Here is a 19184-nt window from a genome sequence, read left to right as displayed (position 1 = left end):
CGTAAACAATCTGACAGGAGAGCATGTAGCAGTTCTTCTTGATGAACTGGTTTTAAGGGACTATAGACCTGTAGAGCAGGTAGAAATCAATATGGAAGCCTGCTTGATTCATGGATCCTCCCTTTATGGAGTAGACTAGATTCCCCCTCCATCCATCCTCCACTCAGTGAGAAGTAGTGTCCTACTAGAGTCTTGACTCCCTCTGGAATCTTATCTCCAGGGTTGATGACTTCAGACTTATCCTCGTAAGCCTCCATGGCCGTCCGCACGCCCGCTGTTTACGACAGAATAAACAGTGCGAGTGCGTAGTTTCGTGTGATTCTGTTGGCACACACCCTGGCTAGTGTTAACACTAGTGTGAATTGAATTGCATTACTCTGGAAGAGTTGTATAACCCCTCAGCCCTCCTTAGGCACAGAAACACACACACAAACACACACAAACAAATACACCTCCCTCTCTCTCTCTCTCTCTCTCTCTCTTCCCACTCTCCCTCCATCTCTCTCGCTCTCTTTCATTCTCTCTTACAGACACACACACACTGTTCAGTACTTCCCGTACTGTACTTTTAATTGATAGTGATGGTACATGTTTTAATGATCCACCCATTATAAAGCAGGAACTGTACCATGTTCCAACTTGTATTAGCCGACACCAGAATCCATCGCCACATCCCTGAGACACAGACAGGAGCTCAGGAATGAGTGCTGCAAATAGGACACCCCTGTTCTCCTCTCTCAACCAAAGGCCTTCAGGATTTGCTTTCATGTTTTCCCCTCTACCTCTGCCCCCCCCCCCCCTGTTAGCATGCTATGCCAGGTTTACAGTTGACTACCCCCCCTCCCTCCGTCCCTCCCTCCCTCCCTCCCCCAACATCCACGCTGCCCATCTTAACTGTGTCATTCTCCTCCTCCCCTCAACACTTCACCTCTAACCTCTAACCTCCTCTCATTTGAAACCTCACTATAGAGTTTTTGCAAGTCGACCTGCTCTGTTCTACCTGCACCCATCCATTTCTTTACTATGGCGGAGAATTGTCTGCACCAGTAGAATGCTTTGTGTGACTGGACTCTTTCGAGTGAAGTTACTGTGGTATGAGCATGTCATACCTTGTTTAGAGCGTACAGAAATAGTCTGTTCTTTCAGTACCTCCTTTCCCGAGGAATTGCCCGTGATGCTGGAGTTTTATATTTTCTTATGAGACCTCACTGTAAAAAAATATAAAAAATACAATTTTGAAACTACAATCAGGTAAATTTGTGTGAGGCTCCGAGAATGTTTCTTCTCACTTTTGAAAATTCATTATCACTAGATAACAACCCATATGGTTGACCTATTGCTCTTCTCCACTATAAATAAATACTAGCCTTGGTGATTTATTTATAGTGGCAGAAAACAGTTGCAGCGACAGGCTGATGTAAAATTGCCCATGTTGCCGGTGAATGAAGGGAGTGGGAGAGAGAGAGGCAACCTCCGATGGGTGGGAGCTGTACAAATACAATTCATTTTTATGACATTATTCATCATAGGCCCACTACTACCATCCGTATTTCCCCCTGGCCTGCTCCTTCTTCCCCTCCACTCTCCCCTGGTTAAGCCACGTTCTCCTCTCCTCACAGGAGCACTTCTACGGGAAAGGAAAGCGGTTGAAAATGTGTTTTTATAGTTTATAGTTGATCCTAAAAAAAAGACACGTCAAACGACATGTAATAATAGTTTCAAAAATAGTTTATTTTTATATTTGATTTGTGTTATATTTATAGCATTGAATGTAGAGCATGTTCAAAGCCTGCAGGGTCCCCTTACCTGCGTTTCTGCTTGTTTGAGTGCCTCTGTGTAAAATGGTCTTGCAGAGCGGGCAGTGAGAGGTTGAGCGGCCTCTGTCTAGCTGTGTTGATCTGATGGGCTTCCAGTCAGACGGGATCTCTTGGATGAACGAGGCACTCTTACAATCAGAGTGGCAGATTTGGGACAGCTTTTCTGTTTTCAACCTGTTTTGAGCAGACCTCCATTAGAGCGATGCCTCTAGAACAGTGATCCAGAACAGTGACATGAGTTACAGTAAACCCAGCCCAACAATTCTCACTGCATTTGCGCAGCACGGATATGCTACAGCAATTAAAATACATTTCATGTAAATTGAATGTCGATCATCCACATCTCTAGAGAATGCTGTACAAATTCCCCAGTTAATGTCAGCCGTCTAAATGTCAAACACTTCGACTACATTTCTACCAAACACCCCAGGCTTCTTGTTTGGTAAAGGATGTTGAAACCACAATTGTTCCTGTAATAACAATTCATATTTACTAGCTTTTAACTGGCTTTTGTGCATTAGCCATTATAATAAGGGGCTGGAGTTGGACTGTCAGCGAGCTCATGTTTCCGAACGTTCACAACAGTCGGTACAGTAAGTCTGCCGCTTTGATACATGTGCAGAGGGAGAGCAGCATCTGCGGTATTGGTTAGTGTGGGAGTATAGAACCTGTGGAGACAGGAGCAGGGGGTGTGGGATCAGGATCTGGTGTGATGGGATACAAATGGGGTTAACACCTTCCACTTCAAGGGGCTGATGTTGTTTTGTCCCCCCCCCCCCTTGTACTTTGCGTGCCTGTGCCTGTGTCCACAGAGGCGGAGGAGCTCTATCAAAAAAGAGTCCTGACAATCACGGGTATCTGCGTGGCTCTGTTGGTGGTGGGAATCGTGTGTGTAGTGGCCTACTGCAAAACCAAGTAAGTCAACCCAGGGCAGTATACAATGGGTTTAGTTGCGTTAGACAGCCCTGGAGCGGAGATGACAGTCTATGCCAGGATCTATGTGAGTGACTGGGGGTACTCTCTTCCACAGGAAACAGAGGAAGAAGATGCACAATCACCTGCGGCAGAACATGTGTGCAGATCACCCCAACCGGAACCTAGCGAATGGACCCAATCACCCAGGACCTGGCCCTGAGGAGATACCCATGGTAGATGTGAGTCACACATTCATTGATTATTTTACTGACTGACCGGTTACTGGTTTTGATGGATGGGTAAGTTGATTTTTGATTTAAATGTTTGTTTGTGGAGTTTTTGTACCATGGGATCCGAAATGGTACTTTCCTCTAGTGGACCATGTGTACTCTCTTGAAGGGTAGGGATGTTACAGGTTAACTGCCTTCAGTAACTAAGCCTCTCCTTCCAGAACATACCCACGTGGTCAATCAACAGAGCTTCGCATCTGTCAAGACAGTCTTTCTTTGTGGTAGTAATGGGCGTAAAGTTACACGATTTCATGCCATCTCTCCAAACCCTTTTCCCTCTGTGCGTTTTTAGTACATCTCAAAGAATGTTCCTGCAACGGAGCGTGTCATAAGGCACGGAACAGTGGCTTCTTTCCCCGGCAGCCACGCGTCTTCCAGATCTCACAACTCCTATACCCATGCGCGCTCATCCACTCACAGGTAACCCGTCACTCAACATCCACAGCCAAATGTTTTGACATGCACATTGGCGCACACAGGGGAAATGACTCACACAGGCGCACACTGGACCATACTCCGGTTCAGCCCTATGTTTTGGTCCTCTCTCGTTTCAGACACGAGGAGCGGACTTGGAGCCTGGAGCGGACTGACAGTGTCCTCTCCGACTCGCCGGGCATGATGTCGTCCTCCGTGGGGACCAGTAAATGCAACAGTCCTGCGTGCATGGAGGCCAGGGCCAGGCGTGCCGCACACTGTGGCTTTACTGTGCCCCACCGGCCGGGATTGCAGTACGGAGACTCGTTCGACTCGCTGGGGGACTCTCCACACAGCGACAGGTGGGAAGGGAACACGGCCCATCTCTGTGGTTATGGCACCGGGGCATTTTCTAGTGCCCACCATAGGAGGCCTCGTTTTACAGCTGGCTCTCTATCAGCCCCTAGAGGCCAGCGAGGGCACTTTGAAAGTGTCAATGGCAAATACTATATCATAGGCAGGCAGACATGATGAGATAGGCCTACCGTAGGACAGACGGGTCACAACATTGCTACTGTTCTTGTGTCTTGTTCTGATAAAGGATATTGTAGGTATACAAAAATTCAGTTATATCCAGTTGTATTTTCCTATATTAAGGTGTGAAGTGTTTTGCATGTCAAAGCCGGTCGAAAGGAGAGATCCCACAGGCAGCTTTCTTATGAAGAATCTGCTGTGTCAAGCCCACTGTTCTGTACTGTACTCCCCTAACTCTGTATGGCAGCAAAACAGGAGGCGGAATACCGTAAGGACTTCATTAAGACACGGAGGGCAGAACAACAGATCTGATCTCTGGGGTGGAGCTCTAGCTAGCAGGTCTCTGGTGTGGCTGTGGTTGTCAACTTTACTGTGACCTCCGCCCTGGGTTGCCGTATGCCTAAAGATCGAGCACCGGTGTTATTGTGGGGACACATCTTCATCGTTTCCAGAGGCTTAGAGAAGTTTACAGAACTTAGGTTTCTATTTACTTATTTCAGCTGGAAACCAATGACCACTCATTTGTTTCAATTACGATGTTGAGATTTTAGTTTTAGAGTGTTTTTAAGTTGGTGAGAGTGCGCTCATCCAATAGCTACAGTAGGCTAACATTAACGTTTGACTGAACAATGCTGATCTTTCCAACAGGATTACAGTGGAACAGTGATGAACTTTATTTTAGATTTGCCATTGGATCTTTCAGATGCTTTTTCCTAAAGTGTGTACTGTGTTTTTCCCCCAGTGCCATAGAACATATGAAGGAAGAGGGACAGTACTGGGGGAGAGGGACACTAGTTCAACACATTGTACAAGCTAAATATTAAAGCACCTCAAAACCCAGCGCAACACCCACACTGATGTTTTTCCTAGGTATATAACCCTCCCTCAGGCTAAAGGCAGTGTTGGGGAGTATTGAACGACATGTAGGCTTGTCTGTCTTGCAATTTGTAGTATATAACATTTTAGATTGACGTCCGATCATTTTTCACAAAGTAGTTTGGATGTAGTGAACTACTTTTTCAAAGTAACTCGAAGTATTTTTATCTATGCGTAGTCCCTTTACAAGTGACGTAGACTAATCTGTACCCCCCCCCCCCCCCCCACATTGACCCCCTGTATATAGCCTCATTATTTCTTGGGTTACTTTTTGATTGAACCGATTTTTTTATTATTGTTTTAAACTTTAGTATATTTACTAAATATTTTCTTAACTCTATTTCTTGAACAGCAATGTTGGTTAAGGGCTTGTAAGTAAGCATTCCAGCGTAAGGTCTACTACACCTGTTGTATTCAGCTTATTTGGCAACATTTGATTTGATTTAGTAAAGTTAACTATATGTTTCTTAAGGGTAGCTGTAGTGTGTCATAACTTCTTCTAGTGTGAAGTAATTGGTAGCTCGATTAACTAGATTTTCAGAGTACCTTCCCCAACACTGGATAAATGTCACATTAACCGATAAGATGAACACATTTATTAACATAACAAAGATATAGCAAACTGACTGAATGAACAGACAAACAAGGATGTCATAAACACCATCCACACACAACTGACAAACCTCTGCTCAATAACTCAACGTCTCTTACTGCTGTTAGTGGATGGTGGGTCCCTGTCCCACGTCACTCTGTTAGACATGACATCTAACTCAGCTGCTGCTGTTTGGCCTGGTCCTCTCTCTCCTCTCCCCACCCTTCTCCTCCCCACTCCCATCTTCACCCTCACCACAGGTATGTGTCGGCCCTGACGACGCCGGCCCGCCTCTCTCCAGTGGACTTCCATTACTCACTGCCCCCGCAGGTGCCTATCTTCCAGATCACCTCCCCCAACACCAGCCAGGCCATGTCCCTGCCGCCAGCCGCCCACACCCGCTACCCTCTGGAAGATGACCAGCCTCTGCTGCGACGCTACCAGGTGCCCCTGCACGACGTCCAGCGCCAGGAGCCCTACCGGCAGCAGCGCCGCACCTACCTGAACGACAGCACGGGCAGCCTGCCCTCCAGCCCCTACCGGCTGGCTGAGGAAGAAGACTACGAGACCACGCAGGAGTACCTGTCCTCCCGAGAGCAACCAAAGAGAAGTGGGCCTGGTGGTGGAGGGGGTCGGCGCTTGCGGAGGTCCAGGCTGAACGGCCACGTAGCGCCGCGAGGATACGAGGCATCACGGGACTATGGTTCTCGCAGCTGCCTGACGGACAGCGAGTCGGAGGAGGAAGAGGGCGAGAGCACGCCCTTCCTCAGTATGCAGAATATGAACGCGGAGCCCTCCACCATCTACAGGCCAGCCGACAGTCGGACTTCTCAGTCGCACTCTACGGGGCGGCACGGTGCACGCGGGAACGTACAGACCAGACAGACGCACTCGCGGTCCAAACCGGACAATGCACCCCACTAAAGAACGAAGTTGACCTACCAACAAAAAATCTATATACTATAAACCTGCACCTATAAGAAATATTTTTATTTTATATAACTGACAGATATTCTAAACAAATGAAATATTTATTTTCATTTTAGCAAAAGTTGTCTACTAGTTAACAGCAAAGACTTTTTTTATAGGGAAAACTCTATTTATATGTACATTTTGATTTACAGCATAAAAACACGTGCCAATTTTTTCACTACTTAAAAAATAGAGTAATATTGTGGTGCCTTTTGCTGTGTGCCGATGCCAGAGGGCCAGTGGAGATTTTTGCTGTGTGCCGATGCCAGAGGGCCAGTGGAGATTTTTGCTGTGTGCCGATGCCAGAGGGCCAGTGGAGATTTTAGCTGTGTGCCGATGCCAGAGGGCCAGTGGAGGTTTTTGCTGTATGCCGATGCCAGAGGGCCAGTGGAGAATTGTTGCTGTGTGCCGATGCCAGAGGGCCAGTGGAGAATTGTTGCTGTATGCCGATGCCAGAGGGCCAGTGGAGGTTTTTGTAGCCTTTTCTTATATGGACATCATTTTTTTTATACACGTTTCCTCTTTTGGCTTTTTTCTTTTTCTTTCTGGGAGTCTAGCCCCATTTGAACATTACTCCTCCCCTTCCACATCATGCAATATAAACCACTTAATCATAAGGTGTATGTTTACATTAATATCATTTGCCTATAGGGTTTATCATTTTTGGCATCCAATAGAAAATCTGATAAATGCAACACAGGTCCTTTTTGCTCTCTGAGTGAAGGAGTGTGTGTGGGCGTGTGTGTGTGTATGTGTGTTGTACCAACTCATTGCTCTATTGGGCACCAAAGCAAGCGGAATCAGGAGAGGAAAGCTGCTGATGCACAGTGAGGCCCAACCTGGGTTGGGTAGAGAGTTCTGTTGGGTAGAGAGTTCTGCATGTTGTTGCTTGATGTGTGTTTACAGCTGCCTCACCTAACAGGGTAAGGTTTTACTTCATGGCCCCCCTTGTCCCAACAGAGTAAGGTTTTACTTCATGGCCCCACTTTGTCCCAACAGGGTAAGGCTTGTCTAATGGCCCCCACTTTGTCCCAACAGGGTAAGGCTTGTCTAATGGCCCCCACTTTGTCCCAACAGGGTAAGGATTGTCTAACGGCCCCCTCCTTGTCCCAATCAGGTAAGGCTTGTCTAACGGCCCCCTCCTTGTCCCAATCGGGTAAGGCTTGTCTAATGGCCTCCTCCTTGTCCCAATCGGGTAAGGCTTGTCTAATGGCCTCCTCCTTGTCCCAACAGGGTAAGCCTCCAACGTGCTGGCTTATCTGTGATTCTGAAGAAGAAACACCACTTGTCAGTGTACAGTAGCAGTTAGTCTGCCCTCAGTGATAGTGGCTCAATGCAAAGAGACTTTCTCCCATGACCCCCATGCCGCCTCTTCCTCACCTGTCCATTTTGTCCCCGTGGCCAGAGTGAAGGGCCGCACAGCGTCTCAGGACCCCCCCCCCCCCCCCTTCCCCCTCCACCATCAGACCTACCTAGGACTTAAGGTCCCCCCAAGGACATTAAGGTCACACCCAACTTGCTATTCCTCTGAGCACTCCCATCTATAGTAAAGTAAAGCAGAGTGTTGAACAGAACAGAACACACGACACCAATACAATATAAATAGCTGTGAAACTTTGGAGGGTCATAAAATGCCAAAATATGCAAACTTTCCAGTTTGCTCTGTTTAACATCATTTTCTAAGAGGTGACTGTAGTGTGTTGTGTGAAACCTATGTAATGCCTGTAGTGTAGAATAAGAAGAAGCACCATGATAGGAATACATATTTACATCATTATTATAATTTCATGCCGTTATGCAGCCATTGCTCGAATTGTCAAGTTTCCTCATTCACAGATTCATGTTCATAGATTTTCTTTTTTTTTTTTGGGGGGGGGGGGTTCATGAATTCTTATCTCACTATGTCGAGAGCAAGCAGACAACACGCAAGTCTACAGGAATGACTAACCACTTTAAAGGGTCTCATACACTAACGTCGAGCGCTGCTCAGTCTTGTGGATAAGGATAGGTATTTGTTGCCTGTTATGAAGTATGTCACTAAAAGTTAACAAACTGTTCAAACTTCTCTGTCCTCCACTCCCCCCCAAAAAAATATTGCAGGAGCTTGTTTTGGCAATCCATTTGAATTGTAGTGACAGAAAACAGTTGATAATCTTGCAGAACTGGTCATATACATTTTGAAACGCAACCAAAAAAAAACTCAAATGACTGTACCAGGACAAATCATCCAGTTAATCTAGAGGACAACCAAACTGACAAGTAGGATTTGAAACAGAACGTGTATCTGTTGTATGATGAAAGGCAGAGTGACACAGACACATAGACACTGGTTTTCTATCTCATCTCCCCTATGGATTCTCTCTCCTTCCGGGTCCTTCAGTCTGGGTCTAATTTTGTATGTTTGAAAAAAAAAATGCAAAAGTAGACCGTGCTTCTTTAGTTAGTTTGAATGTGATACCCCCACCCCCATCTTGCCCCTCTACTCACCTGACAGAAGTGCTGCCAGATTCATCCTTTTTCATCCTTTTTCCTTTTTTCTTCCCTCCTCGCTTGAAATGTTTGAACACCTCTCCTCTGCATGTGCTTGTGGTCAAGGTTAGATGCGTGCATGGTGAAGAAGCAGCAGACATTTCTTTTTTTTTTCGGTCAGTGAAAGTGTATTTCATTTCACATTCAGCAATAAAAAAAAGCCCCCCCACCCATGTCCATTCTTGGAATATGCTAGAAAAAAATGTGAGATTGTCATAGATTGTTAAATAAAATGAAAAAATGATCCACCTGTTCATATGATAAAATAAATCTTTATTCATGTCATTTTAACATAAGCGGTCATCCTCTGTGCAGGGCTTTGGTGTGTTTTGAGATATCCTTAGCCATTGGGTTGAAGTATGACTGGTTTTGGGGAACTTCCTGCTTGTGGACATACTGTTTGTTTCCAGTATCTGAAGTGTGTGTGCTGTGATACGTCTCTTGGACAGTAACCCTGTCCAAGCGTGCCATTTCTCCAATATCTTGAGATATGGGACCACAGAAACCAGGGGAAACATTGTTCTAACTCTGTTACGCACAAGGTAAGAGTTAGGAAAAATGCTCCCTTGTACACACAAACTAATGAAGAGTGTACTAGACTGTGTGTCTGCTAAGGACACCGTGTATAGTTTAGGTAGACTGCTGGTACTGTACAAGAAACAGGCATACACGAGTTTGAGTGTCAAAATGTGTCTAATGTACACACTGGAAACATGACACTTTTGACACTGTAATACTCCAGCTGCTCACACGGTGGTTCAATGTCAAAACAATTCTTTCTGACTTCTCGCAAGACATTTCCAAGACCTTCATCTGGCTTTCATCATCGCGAACACATTGATTTCCCTTCGATGACCCTGATCAACTAGCAGTTATGTGGCGCTAGTTCTCGCCGGTAAATCCTGACATGCTCAAATTTGGAACACGTGTGTCATGTTATTTCACTTCTGTCAAACCAATTTTAAAACAAGTCAGTGAGTGATTTGGGGATTTCACCTCGATACTGTGAGAGGACTCCTTGGAATATACCGCAGTAGTATTTGATCCTATTCCAAGTACAGCTATTGTTGCCGACTGTTTCCCACTCATTTAAAGATTAACACGCATTGCAACATGTTGAACTCGCTCACACACAAATCTTGCATTCATGGCACCTTTTTCAAAGCGACGCTTGTAAGTCAGTGTCCCAGACTGCCAGCCATTGCAGGGAGAGCGCATGCTTGAGAAACAGCATTTTGTTTTCTCACAAACTCTTAAACATATCTTTCATGTCCACTTTACAACAGCCTTATGAAGGCTAATGGTGTGTTCAATCAAAGAGTAACCAATTTTCACCACTTTTCTTTATATTTTGCGAGAAATGTACCTGCTGACTTTTCGCATCCTTGGAAATCAATCTGAATTGTGGCTATCAAATGCTAGAGAAGTGATTGCTTCCTAGGGAATATTGTGCGATATTTCTCCATGCTTCATTCAACTGTTCAGATCAATTTGGCATCTCTGTGCTTCTCTGTTCCAGTACATCTGCTTCGCACGTCTTTGCAAGGTCAAAAGCCTTGTGAAAACAGCATTACTGTAAATATTCAAGGCCAGCGGTAGACTCTTTGTCCATTCGCATCAATTGTCACGTCGGGGAGAACTCAGCCTCTTTTTGTCTGAAGAATATGGACCTGAAGGAACGTCTGACTCGTCAGTCACGGATTAGAACACCATCTATCTTGTATTTCTAGTATGCCTTGCCTTAGACATGACTCACTCGCAGCGCTTATGGGGAAAAGAAGCCCTCTCTTGGTAGGGATTATTATTTGTTAGTCCATTGGCAGGTGAAGGGTGGATCTCTGGGAAAATAAATTGTACCGCTGCATTACCTCATCCTGTTCCCATCAACTTGGGTCAAGAAGCCTCTTTCACTAATTTGATAGAAGACATGATTATCCATGTTCATTATTATTATTTTTTGTTATCCGATAAAATGGACCAGACAGTGCATGTCCATTGACGCACATGTTTGCTTATAAAACACACACACGGTAATAAACCGTGACTGCTTCCGATCATTATTTGATGCTTGTAAACCTCTGATGGTATTTCCTTGGCTAATAGTTTGGTGTGGAACCCTTCCAAGTGCATGCTTTGTCAAAGCAGGCCTTGTGAGGGAGGGCCTTCCTTCTCCAGCACTGTTAGAGCCGGGTGTGGCCGTGGAACCTAACCCTCCACTGATTGCTCTGTAATTGCAGGTCAGCTCCGCATGGATTCACCTTGTAACAACTGAATGAGTATAACATGTAAGGATAACATAGTCATTCAGTCAGTCTCCCCTGTGTCTCGCAATGGAGTTGTGCATAGTCTGACCTGTTACAGGTCCCAGTCTAGAGTCTGGTTTTACATTTCCTCTTGAAATGTGTATTCAGGTAATGTATTCCAGCAAAACCAAAACCAAGGTCAAGAATAAATCCTATTTTCCTTCCTAGTGTGGATCAGGCAAGATATCTCATACACTAAAAATACTTATCGTCTGCAATGAATGCCACTGTTCCTTGCATTGAAGATGACTAAATGGTAATAGGTGTTTTCAAATATTGCTAAATGTTTTTGTTTTAATTGGGATTGCATTTGAATGCAATCATTAACCGGTGAACTTTTTGGTGTTTTCATTAGGATCCCCCAATAGTTGTTGTCAAAGCAGCAGCTACTCTTCCTGGGGGGTCCACACAAAATGTGAAACATGACCATACGGAACATTAGATGACAACGGCTCAAGGACAGAACGACGTCAATTTTTTTTTTTAAAGGCCCACGTAGCCTACAGTACATATCAATGCATAGACACAAACGACCTGGGTCGAATAGGGGAGAGGCGTTGTGTCGTGAGGTGTTGCTTTATCCGTTTCCTTTTTGAAAGCAGGTTTGCTGTTCACTTGAGCAATAAGAGATGGAAGTTCCATGCGATCGTGGGGGTAAAATCAAGCACAACGGCCAGAACACTTCAGAGATCAGAAGAGTCTTTCATGTCCGGTACCGTAAGCGATCAACCAAAGCAAAAATAAAAAGACCTATGACCCGCTAAACCCAGGAAAGTGTATATAAACCAGTATTGCAGTGTTTTACCAATATATAACACAGATCACAGTACATGCAGTGTGCTGGTTACTACAAAAGCCAATAAGGTCATCGACAATTCAGTCATATGATTTTCTTCTGTACTTGTACATTGCCGCATCACAACAGGGTATGGATAACATTTTTGGAGAAAAAAAAAAGAAATCTTGAGAAGGTATGACACTTTGACCTTCCACACAACTCCCAACGAAACACAGATGTTAAACACCCCTGTAAGCGGACTTGAATTCAGTCACACGCGAGAAAGTGAAAGCACATTTCAAGGGTTAACGTACATCAACCCTTTCAGGCGCATTGGAGAAAGAAACAATACAGTTCAAGTCAGAAGAACCCCCACTAACGCTGTGCTTGCAAAGTAGCACTATTTATTTATTGTACTACCGTTTCTGCCTTTTGGCCTTTGCCAGAAAATCTGGGTTCTGATCTGGGTTGACAATTCATTGTCTTGTCAGTCCTTACACCTATAGCGCCATCTTTGAAATTGATAGTGGTCACATTTTCAAATGTACATTTTTACAAATCTCTCCGAGTTCGTTAGGTGTTGAGTTAAGGTTGCTTACTGCTTCAATGCTACTGCTTGCCCTCATGCTTCGCTCTATTTCTCTCTTTCAGTCTCTTTCGCTCTCAATTTCTCTTTTTTTGCTCTCTTTCTGTCTCCTCGCTCTCGGAGGGTCAACCTTTTAAGTGTAGGATTGGCCTTAGTGAGAGGTGTATATAAGTACACCTTAAAAACAAAGGTGTGTCAGAGAACTTCAACCAAGACTGCTATTGAGTGCGCCCAAGCCGTTTCCAGTAGACCAACATGGCCACACAGTGCAAGTCTACAGTACCTTCTATTTACCATCAGCTTGTGTCTGGCTGCTGGGAGCTTGGCCCATATACCTCCTCCATGCAGTAAGTCAGAGAATGTTTATTCTTTGTAAATTAAACTAGATGGTAAAAGAATTCATTCATTCAATGTCACCAGATTAAAGAATAAATAAAGGGGGGGGGGTGCGAGGTTGCATTTCTATTTGAGAAATAGTTTTCTAGCTCTTGGTGTAACTATATACTTGAAATTCATATGTTATTTTAATTTTTTTACAGTCTCACCACCATTGATGGACGGCATTGGCAATAAGGTTCGAGGGGATGTGGTATATGGTCAATATACCACGGCCAGGGGCTGTTCTTAATCACAACGCAACGCGGACTGCCTGGATACAGCCCGTAGTAGAGGTATATTGGCCATATACCACAAACCCCCAAGGCGCATTATTGCTATTATAAACTGGTTACCAATGTAATTAGAGCGGTAAAAAATTATTATTTTTGTTATACCTGTGGTATACGCTCTGATATACCACGGCTTTCAGCCAATCAGCATTCAGGGCTCGAACCACCCAGTTAATAATAAACTATAAACTATCCATAGGTCTATTACTGTATGTATGTTTGAATCTGATACCTACAAAAATAAATCATCTTTAATAAAAACATGGGATGTTTTTGTGAAAATTTCAAATATATAATCTCCACGATGGTATTCAAGCCAAATACGGCTATTCACCCACAATCAGAACACCATCCACTGCTGGCTGGACAACCATAAAGATCAGCATACTACACAGCACAAAGCATGCCCACTGTATGGAGCTGCAGCAGACATAATGCTCTCCCCAGCCTCCCCTTACAAAGCTACTAGCACTATACCATCAGCCACCAGGCCCCAAGGGTCACTTCCTCTATTTTATAACAGGCAATGATAAACTACTCAAACAATTCCCAGGCAACATAAAGGTTGTTCAAAGGCATGGGATCTATTTCTAACATCCCCCCTGTTCCATAACCTCCATTCAGTTCCAGTTGTCCATTGTGTGTTTGTGCTTCAATGACATAGAAAAATACTCCGTACTGGACCATGTGTCTTCAACTCCTCCACCAATGCACCATAGTGTCAGTACAAGCCCTGAATCACCGAATAACTCCGACCCTATAGTTTACATACAGTAAAAAGTTCCATGATCCAGTCCTCTCTGACATTCTACTTCTCGTCCTCAGTGATGACTCACTCTATGCCGTTAGTCTGTCTTTATTTTGGTCGTTACGCTTATAGCCGTCATAACACCTACCACTCAGTAAATGATGCTAGGTCAAATTGATGACAAAATGAGAGATTAAGGATGGTTCACGCATGAAACACAAAATTACAGAAATCCCTTTTCCGCTTTTAAAACCGTCATTTTTTTCTTGTTTTACAGCAGACGGGGGACGGGGGGGGGATTAACACAGTCATTTAGGTGTCAGCCTAAATCTTCAGTGTGCGTGCATAATGACATGTTAATATTAATACAAAACAATCAAATGTATACAAATCAAGCGAGCATGTTTATCCAGCCCAGTTTTTTTATTTATTGCAAAATCCCAGAGGAGACGGCCTACAGGGAGGAGGTGAGGGCCCTCGGAGTGTGGTGTCTGGAAAATAACCTCGCACTCAACGTTAACAAAACAAAGGAGATGATTGTAGACTTCAGGAAACAGCAGAGGGAGCACCCCCCCATCCACATCGACGGGACAGTAGTGAAGGTGGAAAGTTAAGTTCCTCGGCGTACACGTCACGGACAAACTGAAATGGTCCACCCACACAGACAGTGTGGTGAAGAAGGTGCAACAGAGCCTCTTCAACCTCAGGAGGCTGAAGAAATGTGGCTTGTCACCAAAAACACTCAAACTTTTACAGATGCACAATCGAGAGCATCCTGTCGGAGTGTATCACCGCCTGGTATGGAAACTGCTCCGCCCTCAACCGTAAGGCTCTCCAGAGGGTAGTGAGGTCTGCACAACGCATCACCGGGGGCAAACTACCTGCACTCCAGGATACCTACACCACCCGATGTCACAGGAAGGCCAAAAAGATAATGAAGGACAACAACCACCCGAGCCACTGCCTGTTCACTCTGCTATCATCCAGAAGGCGAGGTCGGTACAGGTTCATCAAAGCAGGGACCGAGAGACTGAAAAACAGCTTCTATCTCAGACTGTTAAACAGCCATCACTAACATTGAGTGGCTGCTGCCAACATACAGACTCAATCTCTAACCACTTTAATAATTGGATGTAATAAATGTATCACTAGCCACATTAAACAATACCACTTTATATAATGTTCACATACCCTACATTACTCATCTCATATGTATATACTGTGCTCTATACCATCTAATGCATCTTGCCTATGCTGTTCAGCCATCGCTACATGTACATATTCTTAGTCATTCCTTTACACTTGTGTGTGTATAAGGTAGTTGTGAAATGGTTAGATTACTTGTTAGATATTACTGCACGGTCAGAAACTAGAAGCGCAAGCATTGCTACATTAACATCTGCTAACCACGTGTACGTGACCAATACAATTAGATTTGATTAGCAAAAAAGGGAGTCTGTTGGAAAATGCAAAACACAATTGAAGACAATTCGCTTTAATGGGCAACACAGAATATCATGACGTCATCCTAGAGGTAATGGCCTTTACAATTATAGCTGCTAATGTGACAAACCAATACAGGAATAACGGTACACAGATGTATAACGTTTATTTGCCGAAGAGACTTAAGTATGAGACGTCAGGGGCTTGATAAAGTCATTGTGGCTTAACTAAAGGATCCTGCCCCGTATGTCGATCTTATAGATCTTTTCATCTATATTCTTTATTGAAAGGCTTATGTTTAGGCAATACAGGGGCTGGCAAAAGTATTCACCCCCAATTGTTCCTATTTTGTTGCCTTACAACCCCCCCCCCCCCTAAAAAAAAGTTTATTTCAAGGTTGTATCATTTGATTTACACAACATTACACACTTTGAAGATGCAAAATATTTTTTATTGTGAAACAAACAAGAAATAAGTCAGAAAAACAGAAAACTTGAGTGTAAATAACTATTGATCCCCCCCAAAGTCAACACTTTGTAGAGCCACCTTTTGCAGCAATTACAACTGCAAGTCTCTTGGGGTATGTCTCTATAAGCTTGGTACATCTAGCCACCAGGATTCCTGCCCATTCTTCAAGGCAAAACTGCTCCTTCAAGTTGGATGGGTTCCGCTGGTGTACAGCAATCTTTAAGTCATACCACAGATTCTCAATAGGATTGAGGTCTGGGCTTTGACTAGGCCATTCCAAGACATTTAAATGTTCCCCTTAAACCACTTGAGTGTTGCTTTAACAGTATGCTTAGGGTCATTGTCCTGCTGGAAGGTGAACCTCCTTCCCAGTCTCAAATCTCTGGAAGACTGAAACAGGTTTCCCTCAAGAATATCCCTGTATTTAACGCCATCCATCATTCCTTCAATTCTGACCAGTTTCCCAGCCCCTGCCGGTGAAAAACATGATATTCTCGGGGTGATGGGAGGTTTTGGGTTTGCGCCATAGTGTTTTCCTTGATGGCCAAAAAGCTCAATTTGTCTCATCTGACCAGAGTACCTTCTTCCATATGTTTGGGGAGTCTCCCACATGCCTTTTGGCAAAACACCAAACATGTTTGCTTATTCTTTTCTTTAAGCAATGGCTTTATTTTTTTTACTGCATGATATTACACCTGCTTTATGCTTTACAACTGCAATAACTAACGAGGAAGGCTCAAACAAGGTTCATGTTTAATGAGTGTTAAATCAGACAAAACATCCTAAAATGGAGATTGTGTACCACTTACCTTCAAAGGGTTTGGTGCTACAGGAGCCCTGGCTCAGGGGAAGATCTTTGGGTCAATGTGGTTTGAGAAGGTGAGAAATAAGGATGTGAAGAATAGAGAGAAATTAATTGCGAAAGAGCTTTTTGTGACCACCTGTCTTTTTGATCCTCAGTATGACATGGTGCTCGGACTGGAGGAACCTGACATTTTCAACCCTCCTTTCTGTGACAACGCAGAGTTGAACAGTGATCACGTTTCTTTGATGCCCTCATTTCAGTTCATCGTGATGCATCAGATCATTTTCCACTATGATCATTTAAGTAATTACAAAAGATCCATTTAGTTTATGAAGTAAACAAACATCTTGACTCCTTTTTATGTTTTAACCAGATGGCATTAGCGTTAAATACGAGACGGGCATATTAAATAAGTAATTTAGGGGTCCATAGGAGCACAACTCTGTAGATATTTTCAAACTCTCAAATGCACAGACTTAGATATGAAATCCAAATCTATACTAACAAATTAAACTGAGCCAAATAAAAGCAAACTCCTTGTCTCAATAACTGACATGGCACAAAGATGCACAATAAAAACCAATGCACCATATTATGTTCACGTCTACAGCAGCGTATTATATTGTAACAACAGCTACTGGCCAACAGATGGTGCTATTGATAGAGGCTGGATGAAATCTTGACCCTTTCAGTATCAGTGCTACAGTACTTACATAACCCAAAAATAACTGTTGCAGGTATGTGAAATGGTTAATATCTTGGTTTATACCCATAGTAAAGCAGAAAGAACCTGATATACTGTTGGTGGCCACTGATATTAAACAGACAGTTCTTACATACTATTTCTCTCTATTCTATTTAATGGGCGGTGTTGGCATTAATGAGAATCACTTAACATGCACATTTGATACTAGACCATTTTAAAGTTTAAATATGTTTATTATCATTATTGTAACATACTCCTTGTTTGAAGAAGCCAATTAAAATTCACAAATTTTCATGTTGTGCAGCCATTCTATTGGCAGACACTCAGACTGGAGAGAAGAGGTAGTTCATGGAGGTTGGGGATTTGTTCCATGTTTTTAAGAGGAGTTTTTTGAAGTGGTCCCAGGAGGGTCTTGAGTAAGTAGAGAATGTACGGGACGTCCCAGTTAAGACAGAGTCCATGTTAAGTTATTCTTTCTTCTTGTAGTTCTCAATGTTGGCGAGAACCCAACCGGAAGGTCCCAGGATAGCCACTGCGAACATCCCCAGTCCGATGACTGTCTCCTACAGAAAGGGAGGGAGCGAAAACATGGTTACATTATTCCAGGCAAGGTGCCATGTTGAGAGTGTTGTGTAACGTTACAGAATGATCAAATGTATAGAACAGATTGCCTCAAATTGAGGCTCAATGTCATGTGCTGAATCATCGGTGACTAGCAATGTTACCTAACTAGCTGAAGTAGCTACATAGCTAACACGACCTTGGAGATTAACGCAATAAAGCGTTAGCAAATGATCACAACAGCAATAATACTATACACTTTTACATTATGAATACCTATAGTTTCCTATCAAAAGGGTATATAGCCACAAAACACAACCGCGATCTGTCAGTGTCAGCCGGCGTTGGCAAGGTAGTTGTACATCCTTGCCTGTCACGAACTGACCTAGCTTGCTAACGTTAACGTGACCTTCCAGTCCAACTAAAATGTCCAATGTATTTTTGGGATAAAATAAGACATCTATGCAACACTCGTGACTCGTTGCGATGTTACCCCACCAAAGTGGAATTATGACCATAATTAATTGATAAAAATGCAGCTATATTTAGTTAGTTAGCTGGCTAACAGGCCTAACATCATAAGGATGTATGCCACAACAGCTACTACGACGAGCTAGCTACTGATGATTTTCTTGTCTGTATGAAAAATACAGGTACAATTACTTACAGCAGGGCCGAGAGGGTCTTTAGCCGGTCTGGTGAAGACACTGGCCCTCTGGGTAATCATAGGTCCGCGCAGAGCTGGAGCAGTGCGGGTTGAAATAGTTCTGATGAGCCCAGACATGCCTGCTGTTTGAGTAGAGGTTCTTGATTGAAAACTGGGGAAGTTGGTTACAGAGGAGGGGATCCGCCGGTCGGCAATAACGGCAATGTGGGAGTTGTAGTTGTCACACAAAAGGACTAACGCGTGCGCATCGCCATGTCTCGGATAGAAGAATGAGCCAGATATTTCACCGGATGTGTAAACGTGAAGCATCCGGTTTGGCGTTTCCACTCACTACCATGATATGGTGATGTGAAGAAGCACAGTGCCAGTGGCGGGCTGCGGAAGAAGATTGAGCGAGAAGGATTTTGGCAGATTCTGCTAATTTTGTCATCAATGTAATATTTGATCTCCATACAGTTTTCAGGACTGAGTTTGGGGAACCCTGGTCTACTTAGTCGTTACTTGAGACAAAC

At 43.8% G+C, this 19184-nt stretch overlaps 2 protein-coding genes across 3 annotated transcripts in view; one reads left to right on the top strand and one right to left on the bottom strand.

Annotated features, from left to right (window-relative positions):
* The window catches only part of LOC135550303 (pro-neuregulin-2, membrane-bound isoform-like), a 65399-nt gene extending 56206 nt beyond the window's left edge, over positions 1-9193 (top strand). For both annotated transcript variants that reach the window (XM_064980973.1, XM_064980975.1), the window contains 5 exons: positions 2630-2732; positions 2848-2971; positions 3315-3442; positions 3577-3798; positions 5699-9193. In XM_064980973.1, coding sequence (XP_064837045.1) covers positions 2630-2732; positions 2848-2971; positions 3315-3442; positions 3577-3798; positions 5699-6362 — 1241 coding nt within the window. In that variant the 3' untranslated portion in view covers positions 6363-9193. The remainder of the gene's footprint in view (positions 1-2629; positions 2733-2847; positions 2972-3314; positions 3443-3576; positions 3799-5698) is intronic.
* Positions 9194-17656: 8463 nt separating this feature from the next.
* On the bottom strand, positions 17657-18905 carry LOC135550302 (cytochrome c oxidase subunit 8B, mitochondrial). The gene is made up of 2 exons (XM_064980972.1): positions 18673-18905; positions 17657-18007 (listed from the first exon to the last, which is right to left on the bottom strand). The coding sequence occupies exons 1-2, from the start codon at positions 18787-18789 to the stop codon at positions 17912-17914; spliced, it is 213 nt and encodes a 70-aa protein (XP_064837044.1). The 5' UTR covers positions 18790-18905; the 3' UTR covers positions 17657-17911.
* Between the last annotated feature and the right edge of the window lie 279 nt (positions 18906-19184).

This window comes from Oncorhynchus masou, chromosome 12 (assembly GCF_036934945.1).
Source record: "Oncorhynchus masou masou isolate Uvic2021 chromosome 12, UVic_Omas_1.1, whole genome shotgun sequence".
In the NCBI taxonomy this organism is placed as follows: domain Eukaryota; kingdom Metazoa; phylum Chordata; class Actinopteri; order Salmoniformes; family Salmonidae; genus Oncorhynchus; species Oncorhynchus masou.
The sequence above is the reverse complement of the archived record's forward strand: the minus strand, read 5'-3'. Positions and strand labels throughout refer to the sequence as shown.

Excerpts from the sequence above, each read along its gene's own strand:
- LOC135550302 (XM_064980972.1), bottom strand. The coding sequence starts at position 18,789 with ATGTCTGGGCTCATCAGAACTATTTCAACCCGCACTGCTCCAGCTCTG. Across the intron at positions 18,008-18,672 it reads AAGACCCTCTCGGCCCTGCT|GAGACAGTCATCGGACTGGG; the intron begins GTAAGTAATTGT and ends CCCTTTCTGTAG.